The 12,555-nt window shown below is 42.6% G+C and overlaps 2 protein-coding genes across 2 annotated transcripts; both read left to right on the top strand.

Annotated features, from left to right (window-relative positions):
- The first annotated feature begins 185 nt into the window (after positions 1 to 185).
- LOC121342970 (myosin heavy chain, skeletal muscle, adult-like) lies at positions 186 to 5,255 on the top strand. Its single transcript, XM_041417745.1, has 13 exons — positions 186 to 325; positions 537 to 654; positions 981 to 1,104; positions 1,191 to 1,327; positions 1,432 to 1,687; positions 2,463 to 2,705; positions 2,923 to 3,099; positions 3,185 to 3,330; positions 3,418 to 3,508; positions 3,597 to 3,986; positions 4,139 to 4,265; positions 4,442 to 4,560; positions 5,016 to 5,255. The coding sequence occupies exons 1-13, from the start codon at positions 256 to 258 to the stop codon at positions 5,238 to 5,240; spliced, it is 2,223 nt and encodes a 740-aa protein (XP_041273679.1). The 5' UTR covers positions 186 to 255; the 3' UTR covers positions 5,241 to 5,255.
- A 4,854-nt stretch (positions 5,256 to 10,109) lies between these two features.
- LOC121342971 (myosin heavy chain, skeletal muscle, adult-like) lies at positions 10,110 to 11,651 on the top strand (the record flags this gene model as incomplete). Its single annotated transcript, XM_041417746.1, has 4 exons — positions 10,110 to 10,183; positions 10,920 to 11,171; positions 11,260 to 11,403; positions 11,495 to 11,651. Coding segments are annotated over exons 2-4 (508 nt in total), but the record flags the coding sequence as incomplete, so codon positions are not given.
- Between the last annotated feature and the right edge of the window lie 904 nt (positions 11,652 to 12,555).

Raw genomic sequence — 12,555 nt, 5'->3', positions numbered from 1 at the left:
CATTTCCTCATTTATATATCTACTGAAATAACATATGTGTTCAGTGAAATTTCAGTCAGAAGACAGACCTGTAATTCACTAAGTCTCTGATTCATATTTATATGATTTTTACACCAACATAATCATGTATTTCCTACAGTTCAAGACACAGAAATACTCAGTTTTTTAAATGCGCATCATACATAGGCATGAGATTCTTACTAGATTAAACCTGAACTTTTCCTTGAAATCTCACAGGAGAATTTAAACAAGCTGATGGCTAACTTGAGAAGCACTCACCCCCATTTTGTACGGTGCATCATCCCAAATGAAACTAAAACACCTGGTAAGGCAAGCCAAGGGGAGGAAAGCTTCAGCAGCAGAAGTTCTTCTCCTGAGTGTCAAAGAGCAGGGTAGTCACTAATGGTGGTATTTGTCAGGTGCCATGGAGCACGAGCTGGTGCTTAATAATGAAAATGTCCTTCAAGGACATTTGTGAGTTTTTCTTCTCCTGAGTGTCAAAGAGCAGGGTAGTCACTAATGGTGGTATTTGTCAGGTGCCATGGAGCACGAGCTGGTGCTGCACCAGCTGCGCTGTAACGGCGTGCTGGAAGGGATCAGGATCTGCAGGAAAGGGTTCCCCAGCAGAGTCCTCTATGCTGACTTCAAACAGAGGTAAGTGTTCTGAACCTTCCTGCTAATTCAAACCAAGCTGAACAGCCTGATCATCTTAACAATCTTTCCATTTTACATTGTCATGTTTTGTTGTGAATTTATGATTTTTATATGATGCTGATTGTGATGATTTACTTGGACTCTGAGTTAATTGCATGAATTGTTCTTGCACTCCCTTTCAGTGTCTTTCAAGTCTTGCACTGTCTTGAAAGAATGCACTCTCTAATACATGATATTATTCAGCTGTTGTTGAGTAGGCAGTGAGGTTCAATCACAGTGACGGTTTCAGAATTGTTGATTTCTTAATGTTCTGCTTTCTCCTACAGATACAGAGTACTTAATGCCAGTGCTATCCCAGAGGGACAGTTCATGGACAACAAGAAGGCTTCAGAGAAGCTTCTTGGGTCCATTGATGTTGACCACACCCAGTACAGATTTGGTCACACCAAGGTAGAATGAAGTTCTGTATTTAAATATAGTGTGCCCCAGTAATGCACTACCCAACAGTGATCCACTACAATCTTGCCTTTCTCAAGGTGTTCTTCAAAGCTGGACTGATAGGTGTGCTAGAGGAGATGAGAGATGAGAAACTGGCAGAGATTATGACCATGATACAAGCCAGGTGCAGAGGCTACCTGATGAGAGTGGAGTACCAGAGAATGGTGGAGCGGAGGTAGATACTTCTCCCTCATTTGTTATGTTCTAATGGTAGCTGGCTAATTGAGTCAAAATTCACTGAATACAGGATATTCAATAACCATGTGGATTTGTTTCCAGGGACTCCATCTTCTGCATCCAGTACAATGTTCGTGCATTCATGAACGTCAAACACTGGCCATGGATGAACCTGTTCTTCAAGATCAAGCCCTTGCTAAAGAGTGCAGAGTCTGAGAAGGAGATGGCCAACATGAAACAAGAGTTTGAGAAAACCAAGGAGGAAATTGCAAAGTCTGAGGCAAAGCGGAAGGAGCTTGAGGAGAAAATGGTGGCCCTGGTGCAGGAGAAAAATGACCTGCAGCTCCAAGTGCAGGCTGTGAGTATCACTTCCATTTTCCCCTGAACAAAGAATGATATACTGTCAGAATGCTTCTGGTCCTGCAAAGAGACTTGCAGGAATTAATGGGTGGAAGAAAACAGTCTAAATCACACATTCTCAGGCAAACTAATGGTGAGTAAACAGGAACTGGCAGCGGAATACTGAGACTCCTGGCAGACCCACATGGCACTTACCATTGCTGTTGTCTGAGGAAAGAGCCATGTAGCACCAGCCAATGAGTATTGGACAGTGGAGAACTTGGAGCTGGAAGAAAAACAATTTTCTGTCTAGCACCATTAAAGCAAACCTGAGAAAGACCCACTTTCCCTCAAACAAAATTAGGAAAATACAATTTGACCAAAGAAAAACAAATCTTTCTTCATTGAGGTATTCCCATAAACTTCTATTAATCAAATACAATGAAGTTAAATAATCAAATAAGCAGAAAAAGGCGTTGCATATTTTTACCAACAGAAAAATACTCCAAGCCATTTTTCCTGCTGAAACTAGAAACTGAAGTAACCCTTATTTCATTATGCTTGTGGATGCTATGAGACATTCTCATAGCTAGTAACCCTGGGAGACATATTTGGAGACACAAAAACTTTGGAATAAATATTGATTCCAAATGAAAAGGTTTTCCAATAGAAACACTCAGGATCCTTCTGTTGCTGGAAGTGAAGGTCAGGTTCAACTGCTACTCAGTAATAAAGAAGGCAGAGCAGAGAAAGTTCAAAACATTAGAACCCACAAATTTCTGTCTCCCCACCAGGAAGCAGATAGCTTGGCTGATGCTGAGGAAAGGTGTGACCAACTCATCAAAAACAAAATCCAGCTGGAAGCAAAAATTAAGGAGCTGACTGAAAGGGCTGAAGAAGAAGAGGAAATTAATGCTGAGCTGACAGCCAAGAAGAGGAAGCTGGAGGATGAATGTTCAGAGCTGAAGAAAGATATTGATGACCTTGAGCTAACACTGGCCAAGGTGGAGAAGGAAAAACATGCCACTGAAAACAAGGTAAAGCACAGGGGGTCACAGAGCTGGTTGAAAAGTCAGTGTTTTTGTGAGCAAAAGAACAAACCAAGAACATGTTACCTTTTCAACACATGAGCTGAGCCTGACCTAAGAAGTGAAAGGAAAAGCACAACATCTGCCTAAGCACAGCAGAGAGAAAATTTCACCAAATCAGCCAGACTGTTTTGCACCGAATTTTGACAATTGCTTTTATTTTTAGGTGAAAAACCTGACTGAGGAGATGGCAGCCCTGGACGAGACCATTGCCAAGCTGACAAAAGAGAAGAAAGCCCTCCAAGAGGCCCATCAGCAGACCCTGGATGACCTGCAGGTAGAGGAAGACAAAGTCAATACTCTGACCAAAGCCAAGACCAAGCTGGAACAGCAAGTGGATGATGTAAGCACACAGCCATAGAGCAGGAACAGGACAGGTATGGAGTCCAAGCTGGCTGGCAGAGCCCTGATGGTCTTGTTGTGTTCAGCTGGAAGGGTCCCTGGAGCAAGAGAAGAAACTGCGCATGGACCTGGAGAGAGCAAAGAGGAAACTGGAAGGAGACCTGAAGCTGGCCCAGGACAGCATCATGGATTTGGAGAATGATAAGCAGCAGCTGGATGAGAAACTCAAGAAGTAAGTGTGGCTCTGGGGCACCTGGGTGCTGGGCTGCAACACTTGTCTCTTTTCTTTGAGCTCTAACATGGTTCACTTGGTCCAAAGGAAAGACTTTGAAATCAGCCAGATCCAGAGCAAGATCGAGGATGAGCAACTTCTAGGCATGCAGTTTCAGAAGAAAATCAAGGAGCTGCAGGCAAGTGTCTGTTCCTTCCCCTGCCTTGCTCAGGCTCAGCTCAGGCATGAGGAGGGCACGGGAGTGAAGGGTCCCTGCTGTTCTGCAGGCCCGCATTGAGGAGCTGGAGGAGGAAATTGAGGCAGAGCGAACCTCTCGCGCTAAAGCAGAGAAGCATCGCGCTGACCTGTCCAGGGAGCTGGAGGAGATCAGCGAGCGCCTGGAAGAAGCAGGAGGGGCCACAGCAGCTCAGGTGGAGATGAACAAGAAGCGCGAGGCAGAGTTCCAGAAGATGCGCCGTGACCTGGAAGAGGCCACGCTGCAGCACGAAGCCACGGCTGCCGCCCTGCGCAAGAAGCACGCGGACAGCACAGCTGAGCTGGGCGAGCAGATCGACAACCTGCAACGCGTGAAGCAGAAGCTGGAGAAGGAGAAAAGTGAGCTGAAGATGGAGATCGATGACCTGGCCAGCAACATGGAGTCTGTCTCCAAAGCCAAGGTACGAACTTGCACAAGAAAATGCTCACAGGGACAAAGTGAGGCACAAAAGCTGACTCTTCCACACACATTCCCAGAGACAAAATCTCCACTGTCACAATAAGGCAGAGTGCAGACCATCATCTCTTTTCCTTTGCCATGTTTCCCCTGTAGGCCAACCTGGAGAAGATGTGCCGCACACTGGAAGATCAGCTGAGTGAGCTTAAAACAAAGGATGAGCAGAATCAGCGCATGATCAATGACCTCAACACGCAAAGAGCTCGTCTGCAGACAGAGTCAGGTGAGACATCCTTATCCCAACGTTCAATGGCAGGACCTGCATGCTCTGAGCAAGCCAGAGAGTACAAGGTGGCAGCTGGAATAAGCTCTCCAGGCCATTCCTGGTTACATGGTTTTACAGGCAGAAGGTGTCATCGAAGTAACAGTCTGCTTCTTTTTTTCCCTTTCCTTATCCAGGTGAATATTCCCGCCAGGTGGAGGAGAAAGATGCTCTGATTTCTCAGCTGTCTAGGGGCAAGCAAGGATTTACCCAACAGATTGAGGAACTCAAGAGACATCTGGAGGAAGAAATCAAGGTCTGGAAGTACCCTACTGTCCACAGCCTACATCATCCCCAAAAGCATCTGCAGAATCCTGTCTGACACTAGACTGCCTCAAAGTTCCTTCCCTAAACACACATAGGACTGGAAGGAAGAGCACTAATGCACAACCCCTCACTCTTCCTCTAGATAAGGAAGGAAGCTGATCTTTTAGGTTCTGGAGGAAGTAATCCACAAATTTTCCATGCAATTCTGATGATCCCCTCTGAGACAGGATTCCACCACGCATTTAAACAAGCAGCAGATTACTGTCCTCAGAGGAGCCGTCACTCATGTGTCCAGATGCTCCAAAACCTGTCTATGAGGGCTTCACCAGCTCCATGATATACATTTGCCCAATTGGAGTTTCATTCCATTTTCATGTTCGAGTTTACAGTCAAGAGGGATATAAAGATGAGTATTGAAGTTTGCTAAACCAAATGTCCCCACAGGCCAAGAACGCCCTGGCCCATGCCCTGCAGTCCGCTCGCCACGACTGTGACTTGCTCCGGGAACAATATGAGGAGGAGCAGGAGGCCAAGGCAGAGCTGCAGCGAGCCATGTCTAAGGCCAACAGCGAAGTGGCCCAGTGGAGAACCAAATACGAGACGGACGCGATTCAGCGCACGGAGGAGCTCGAGGAGGCCAAGTATGTGGGGAAAAAGGATGGGAAATGACTGGAGAAGACTGAAACTGGTCAAAGGAAATTGGAATCTCTGAGAGTGGGCTAAGACAAGGGTGGGATAAAAGGCAAGGATATAGTGTATTTGTAAAATACGGGAGAGAGAGAGGGAGAGAAAAAGTATAGCTTGGAAGAGAAAACATATTCATTAGAAGTGTTAAGACACACCTAATCCTCCACAGGTTATAGGACAGAGAAATTACATATTTGTCAAAAGTGCTTGTCTAAAAAATCTCAAATCAACAAAGCCGACCTCCTATGACATTGTAGAATTGAAAACCTTCCAAACTCTAATGTGCAAGTGTGCTTGTCTCCTTTGAGGTACAGACAGTGCTGATTAATGATGCCTCCACAAAGAGTATGCATGTAGTCCTTTGGAGAGAGGGCTGGAAAGGAAGCCTACCTTTCATATGGAACTGCATGAAAGATTCTGCAAATGAAAGTGAAATCCTACAAGAGACAGGCTGAGGAGGCTGTAAGTATTGCTTGGAGAAAGGGCAAAAGCAAAGATTCCATTGGGGCAGCACACACCTTGAATGGGTCTGAGTAGCAGGAGAGGGGTATGAAAGAATCTCCCAAGACAAAACTGTCTTGGCCACACTGCTTTGCTATGGTTTCTTGAGGACTTGGTGAGCTCTGGGCACCCTGCAGTCAGGGACATTCATCAAGGAAACTTCTGCATTAAGGGAAGGGGCATGGAGATTTTCAGACCCATAAGGCTGACTGCTGCAGGAGTGGAACCCTTGCCCTGGGCTCCTCACCCCATATTCCCTCTCCTCTCACAGGAGGAGCTGTCCAATGTCAACCTCTCCAAGTTCCGCAAGATCCAGCACGAGCTGGAGGAAGCCGAGGAGCGGGCTGACATTGCAGAGTCTCAGGTCAACAAGCTCCGAGCCAAGAGCCGTGACATTCATGGCAAGAAGATAGAAGAGGAAGAGTGAGGATGTCATGAGACAGCAAAGTGACCTGAGGGCTGCACAAAATGTGTGCCCCCTGTCACTTCCTTCTTTCTGCAATTTTTGCTTTAAGCATTTTAATGTCTAGAGAATAAATCCTGTAGATTCCTTTGTGTGCATACCATGAGCAGTACTTTTCATTTCTTTCTGGTTTTATTGGTTTGACCTTGATTACCATTTTTGGTACTGTTTTGCATTTTTTTTCATTACAATCTCTGTGTACTCATGTCACAATGTAGCTTTTTTGTCATCTAGTTCCTGACTATTTATCCCTTCTTTTTTTCTTAGTGACTGAGGTGTGACTAGAAAAATAACATCACATGAAGAGAAGTCAATAATTCCTGACTGTGACTTCTGCAAGTTCTTCCTACTGGTATACCCCAGACAATATCTTTTGTTATATTCACCCTTATGGCAGCTCAGCACTTTCCAGCTTGCTGTTTTCAGGTGTGAGATGCTTCTTTTGCTGGCCTCTGAGAGTGATTTATAGAGTGGTAATAACCCAAAGAATTTATGCCATTTTTTGTGAAGCTGACCAAAAGTAGTCTTTCGTTTCCACTATTTTTTTCCTTTAATTTAATTAGAAGACTATGAAGAGTATCACAATCCCTTGAATTATAACTGGAGAAGGTTGGTGACAATTCTGTGAGAATTACTTTAGTTTCTATAAATTAGATCAGTGTCTACAAAAGCTGAATTTCTGCCACACTACTTTCTGAAATGCTGCCCTGTCTTGGGGAATTTTTCTTTCCTGAGCAAGATCAGCTGTTTGATGAGGTGTTTTCCTTACTGGTGTTGTAGAAACTCATAATCCACACAAGGAGCTTCTCTCACTAGCCTGTGGGAGGAGAGGTCAGAGAAGACAGCAGGGAAGAGACAGGTTGCAGTAGTCCATCAGTGAAAGGAAAACACTTCATTAGTAGCTGTAATTTTATTAGTAGCTGTTCAGATGAATGATTTTTCCATTCAATGTGCAAAAGAAGCAATAAAGAAGACAGGCAAGTAAATAGCAGATTCTGAGGCTGAGCAGAGATCTGCATAAACTGACATTGAAGACTTGAGTGCAGGGGGAGAAAGTTACCATGCTCAGTCCCAGGCCCTGGCTCCCAGGGCAGAGTACACTGAATTCCCAGGGAGCACTGGACCAAGCATATGTAACACCTCCAGGGAAAGAATTGGTATGGGAAACTGAGAGGGTTTATGTCCTTCCAAAAGGAGCAGTCTGTTAAATTCCAGTCAGCCTTACATATGAAAAAACACACAAAACTTTGAGAGGATAGATGAGTGTGTGGACAGAGAGATACAGATAATATAATTGACCAGGATTTCCAAAAGTTTTCAGCAAGGTTATGAAAGCCAGCAAAGGCTATTATAGAAGTGATGAAGCCATGGGATAAGAAGGAAACCTCTTAGTCAGATGGAGACAGAATAAAAGAGTTATGTATACTGAGGCATGTGTTGTCCAATCTACTGGTAAAGCAGACAACATCAAGCTGGATGTTTCAATTGATAAACCAATGGGAAGGAATGTCATCCAGTTAAAGAGCTGTCATGAGACCCCATCTGTAGTGCTGTATTCAGCTGTGGGACCCCCAATAAAAAAAGGACAATGGACCAGGTGGAGCAGATGCAGAGCAGAGCCACGAAAAAGAAAAAAGATCCAAGTCCTGGAATGCCTCTGGTATGAAGAAAGGCTTACTTAGTTGTACCTGCTCAGCATGGAGATGAGAAGGCTCTGAGAAGACCATATTGCAAATTTTCAATATATAAAGGCACCTCTTTAGAGAGGGAAAGACTTTTTACCTAGGCCTGTGGCCACAGGATAAGGGGAAAATTTCTTAAATTAAAAAGGGTAGAATCTGTTTGGATATAAATTGATATTTTTTAAGAAGAGCCCAGTGAGACACAGGAACAGACAGGCCCCACAACACAGGAATGTTCCATGGAAGTGTGCAAGCTTAGGTTGAATGGGGCTTTGAGCAACCTGATCTAGTCAAAATTCCTACCCACAGCAGTGGTGTTGCACTAGATGATTCTTTTAAGGTTTCTTCCAACCCAAACCATTCTCTGATTTGTGCTCTAAGTTCTGTATGTCCATGGAAGTCAGAGATTGCGCACACACAGGACTTCTGATGCCCCCCTTCACTCACAGCCTTATACAGGTTGTTGCTGTTTCTATTTTAGAGAGCTCCTCCTGTTCAGGGCAGAGGGTGTTTCCATCAGCTTCCCCCTGCCCTGAGCAGGGATCCCAGGGCTGAGCTCTGGTTCTGAACTCCAGAAAGTTGCATGCTCATCCTTGGAATAAGCTTTTCCTGCCAGTGCTTATTGTTGGATATCTTGGATCCCATTTACTGACCTTGCCCCTCTGCACTTCATTGAGCTTTACCCAGTGAGCTCTGTTAATAATCAAAATGCCAGTGACCAGGAGAAGAGCGTGCTCAGAACTGACAGTTTAAAGCAGCTCAAGTGACAGTGCCCTTTTTCCTAGAACTTGAACACTCATTCTCCAGAACTACTGGCAAATTCCCCCTTTCTCAGAGTATTGCCTACAGCAATGCTGCTCCAAATTAGGCAGCACTGTGTTGAGAGCTCTTGTTGCTGGAGCTATATGAATATGTAAGAGTGCAAGATATTTGTGATTTGGGAGTGCTGGACTGAGGACGTGTCAGAATGGAGAGGATCCCAGACCAATGCTGTGTGTGTGAATGTGGGTAGAGTTGTGTTTGGGCAGAAGGGTTGAGGTTTTTTTTGAGTTGTAGGTAGTGAAGGCCTGACTTGGTTGACAGCATTGCTTGGTATACATTGACAATAAGCACATAATATTAGCAACATGGGCCTGAGCTCTTTAAGGCAAGTTAGCACTTCATGTTTGTGTGAGATGAAACAGGAAGTATCACTGTATATTTATTGACACTATGTCTACTGGAGGTTAAAAGTATTTCCTGGTCTAGGTTATTTTGCTTCTTAGGCTCTCTTAACTCTTCAGAAAATTTTAATAAATTTTTAGAAACAGAAAAAAATTTATATTAATAATTTTCCTGTTAATAAATGTGATTGCTATACATTTCTTCTGTATCAGCTCTGTAACAGAAGCATCAACTTTTTCACAACCTGAAATTATTTGCAAAAAACAGTATAATTTTTTTTTCAAGTGTGAGATTTTATGAATAATGTTTGTTTGAAACTATGCAGAATTTTCTGTTATATCACTTATGACTGACTATTGCAATAGTGAGCATTCCTCTAGTATGCACATTTTGAATTTTTTGATTTCTGCAAAATACCAAGTGATGATTTATTCACATACATATTCAATTGCTTTTATAGCTAAGGAGTCACATTTCACACTGAAGGCACAAACCACATGTCCAAACTTGAAACCGTATTTGACCTTGCTGTCTGTTGGATTCTTCTCTATCTGATATTCCTGGCCCACTGTACGCCTGGTTTTCCCCTTTTTCTTATAATGCATAATGAATCACTGAAAGAGTTTTAATACTAATTTGTCTTTTGTAGAGCTGCCTTTTCTAATGATGTAAAGGCAAGCTCTAAGTTCATAGGACCACATGTACAAGATACATTACATTATTTCCCTTTTACATCTGCAAAAGTACAGAAATGCCAAAGAAACCCATCTGGATCAAAGATTAAGTTACCTGTAAAGATCATAGAAGAACCAATAAATCATACACCCAAGTTCTTTAAGTGCCTTGACTAGTCCAGATTCCAATATTAATAGCCCTGTCAGACTATTTATAGGAAGTGTATCTACAGGGATGGTAAGATGCAAAACATTTCTAAATATATCAGGTCAAATGACAATTATGCCATTAGTTAAGTTTGCCAGACAATATTTTGCCAAAGATGGTTTGCCAAAATATATTTTGACAGAAGGAAAAGGAAACATCCAAAGCATCTGCATACCAGAGTCTATAAAAGTCTCTTTGGAGTGCTGTGCCCAGTCTTGACAGAAAATTTCGAGGTAAGTGTTTGGCTCCTGTGAACTGCGGGGCAAAACATATACATTTTATTCCATTTAACTTCCTATAAGACTTGGATATCCACTTCTGTCATAGACTGACTCTATCAGCAGTAACTTTATTGTAGGTTTGAAGGCAGCATGTTTTCCATCAAGTTATATATTAGATCTGAATATCTGTGCAACACAAAACTGAGTTTTTATGTTTTCAAGTAGCAGTGATGTCTGCCACCAAAATCAATAACAAAATTTAACACCTTTTAAGGAACAGGATGAAATCCAAGATTTTAAGATTTGTGGAAGGACTAACAAGCAATAGTAACATTTATATCTGTTATAAAGCAAGATGAATTATCCATAGCAAATAATTTTTAGAAAGCCATCACTTGCTATCAGGAAAAGAACTATTTCAGAGTCTTTCAGTAGCATTAAAAAAAACCAAAACAGAGGCTCTCTTATGGGAACAGCCAAATTTGCTAGAGTTCACAAAGTTGAAATAATACTGTCCAACTTCATGACATACTGTACACTTAACTGCTGTCCTGTACGTGGTCTCTTAGCTGGATGTCTAAGTATTAATTTTAGAGAGCTATGTAAGTATTTTCAGCCAAGACTGGGAAGTTTAAATCCAACTTTTGACTTGCTTTTACCTGCTTTCATATTTGAAAAGATCAAAGTGCAAGAGATCTCCTTTTTTCCACATGAAGATGTTCATTCACTGACACAACATATCTTGTAGCCTACGGAGGACCCTGCTGACTGTGGCTCCTGAGGAAGTGCAACAATGGCGACTCCAGACGCTGACATGGCCGCCTTTGGCGAGGCGGCGCCTTACCTCCGAAAGTCAGAGAAGGAGAGAATTGAGGCCCAGAACAAACCTTTTGATGCCAAGTCCTGTGTCTTTGTGGTACATGCAAAGGAGTCCTATGTGAAAGGGAAGATAGAGAGTAAGGATGCAGGGAAGGTCACTGTCAAGACTGAAGGGGGAGAGGTGAATAAATGCAGAATGTACAAATAAAATTTAATTTCCTCTCTGGGTTCATAGATGACATTACATGCATCTCTCTATTCTGTGACAGACCCTGACTGTGAAAGAAGATCAAATCTTCTCCATGAACCCTCCCAAGTATGACAAAATTGAGGACATGGCCATGATGACCCACCTGCACGAACCCGCTGTGCTGTACAACCTCAAAGAGCGTTACGCAGCCTGGATGATCTACGTAAGTGGCAGCAGCAGCTTCCTCTGGGCAGCCTCAGGAGCTGCTGGGCCAGGCTCAGGGGAAGCCAAGGTGCTGTGTCCCTTCCTTGCAGACCTACTCGGGTCTCTTCTGCGTCACTGTCAACCCCTACAAGTGGCTGCCGGTGTACAACCCCGAGGTGGTGTTGGCCTACCGAGGCAAGAAGCGCCAGGAGGCCCCTCCACACATCTTCTCCATCTCTGACAACGCCTATCAGTTCATGCTGACTGGTGAGTTTCATGATTTTCTTTAAAATCACTTGGCTGTAAACACAAAGGAGGAAAAAAGTATTTTCACTGCACAATAGTTCAGTTTAATGTTGCTGTGAATGTGGATGTTCTGTCATCACTGTAAATAGATTTTTTACTGAACATCATAATTTAGGTAAAGTTTATAGAAAACAATGTTAAATTTTCATGTCCAGTGTATTTGAGAGGATATGATTTAACACTGAATATATTGTCAGATTTTCCATTCAAGAAATTTGAATATACTTTAAAGCTCTACTTTTTTCTCAGATGAAAGGATTGTTCTTTGAATGATTTGCTATGCAGAACGAAAAATAATTAGACTGAATTTCTGTAAATAACACTGTGTGTAAAAGGAAAGTACTTTCAACATTGGAGCCAATATTTCCTATGGTAGCTTTACAAAAATTCTTAAATCAATCTCAGTCAGAAATTGCAGTGAAACCTGCTCGGAAAATTGATGACTTCCTTCCTCTGTCTCAGAATGAATTTTTTGTTTTTCATTCATTATTATAAAGGAAAGAAATACCAAAGAAGGGTAGTGACAATATTTCTGGCACTGTCTAAATATCCAGAATTTTAGGATAGAGCAGATTGGTCAGAAATATAGATAACAGTATAATAACATGTATTTTAATTTGTTAAAAGAAATCTTCTTCCCTCTTCTGTCCCCAATTATTGTATTTAAATCTGTAGCATTCAGAGCATTCAGAAAGTTAATTGGAAGAGAATACAATGAAAACAAACAATATTAAATCGATGTTTGAGTAGTGTGTCTTATCAGGGTTGTATTCATGTAAGTTGTCATATATTGACCCTTGATGACACATTCATAAGACATGCAGAAATTTTGTGAGTGCAAACCCAGACTCCTCGACTACAAGCT

The sequence above is a fragment of the Onychostruthus taczanowskii genome, unplaced genomic scaffold, assembly GCF_017590055.1.
Source record: "Onychostruthus taczanowskii isolate IOZ18803 unplaced genomic scaffold, ASM1759005v1 scaffold567, whole genome shotgun sequence".
Classification (NCBI taxonomy): domain Eukaryota; kingdom Metazoa; phylum Chordata; class Aves; order Passeriformes; family Passeridae; genus Onychostruthus; species Onychostruthus taczanowskii.
Note: the sequence above shows the minus strand (reverse complement) of the source record. Positions and strands in the feature narration are given on the sequence as shown.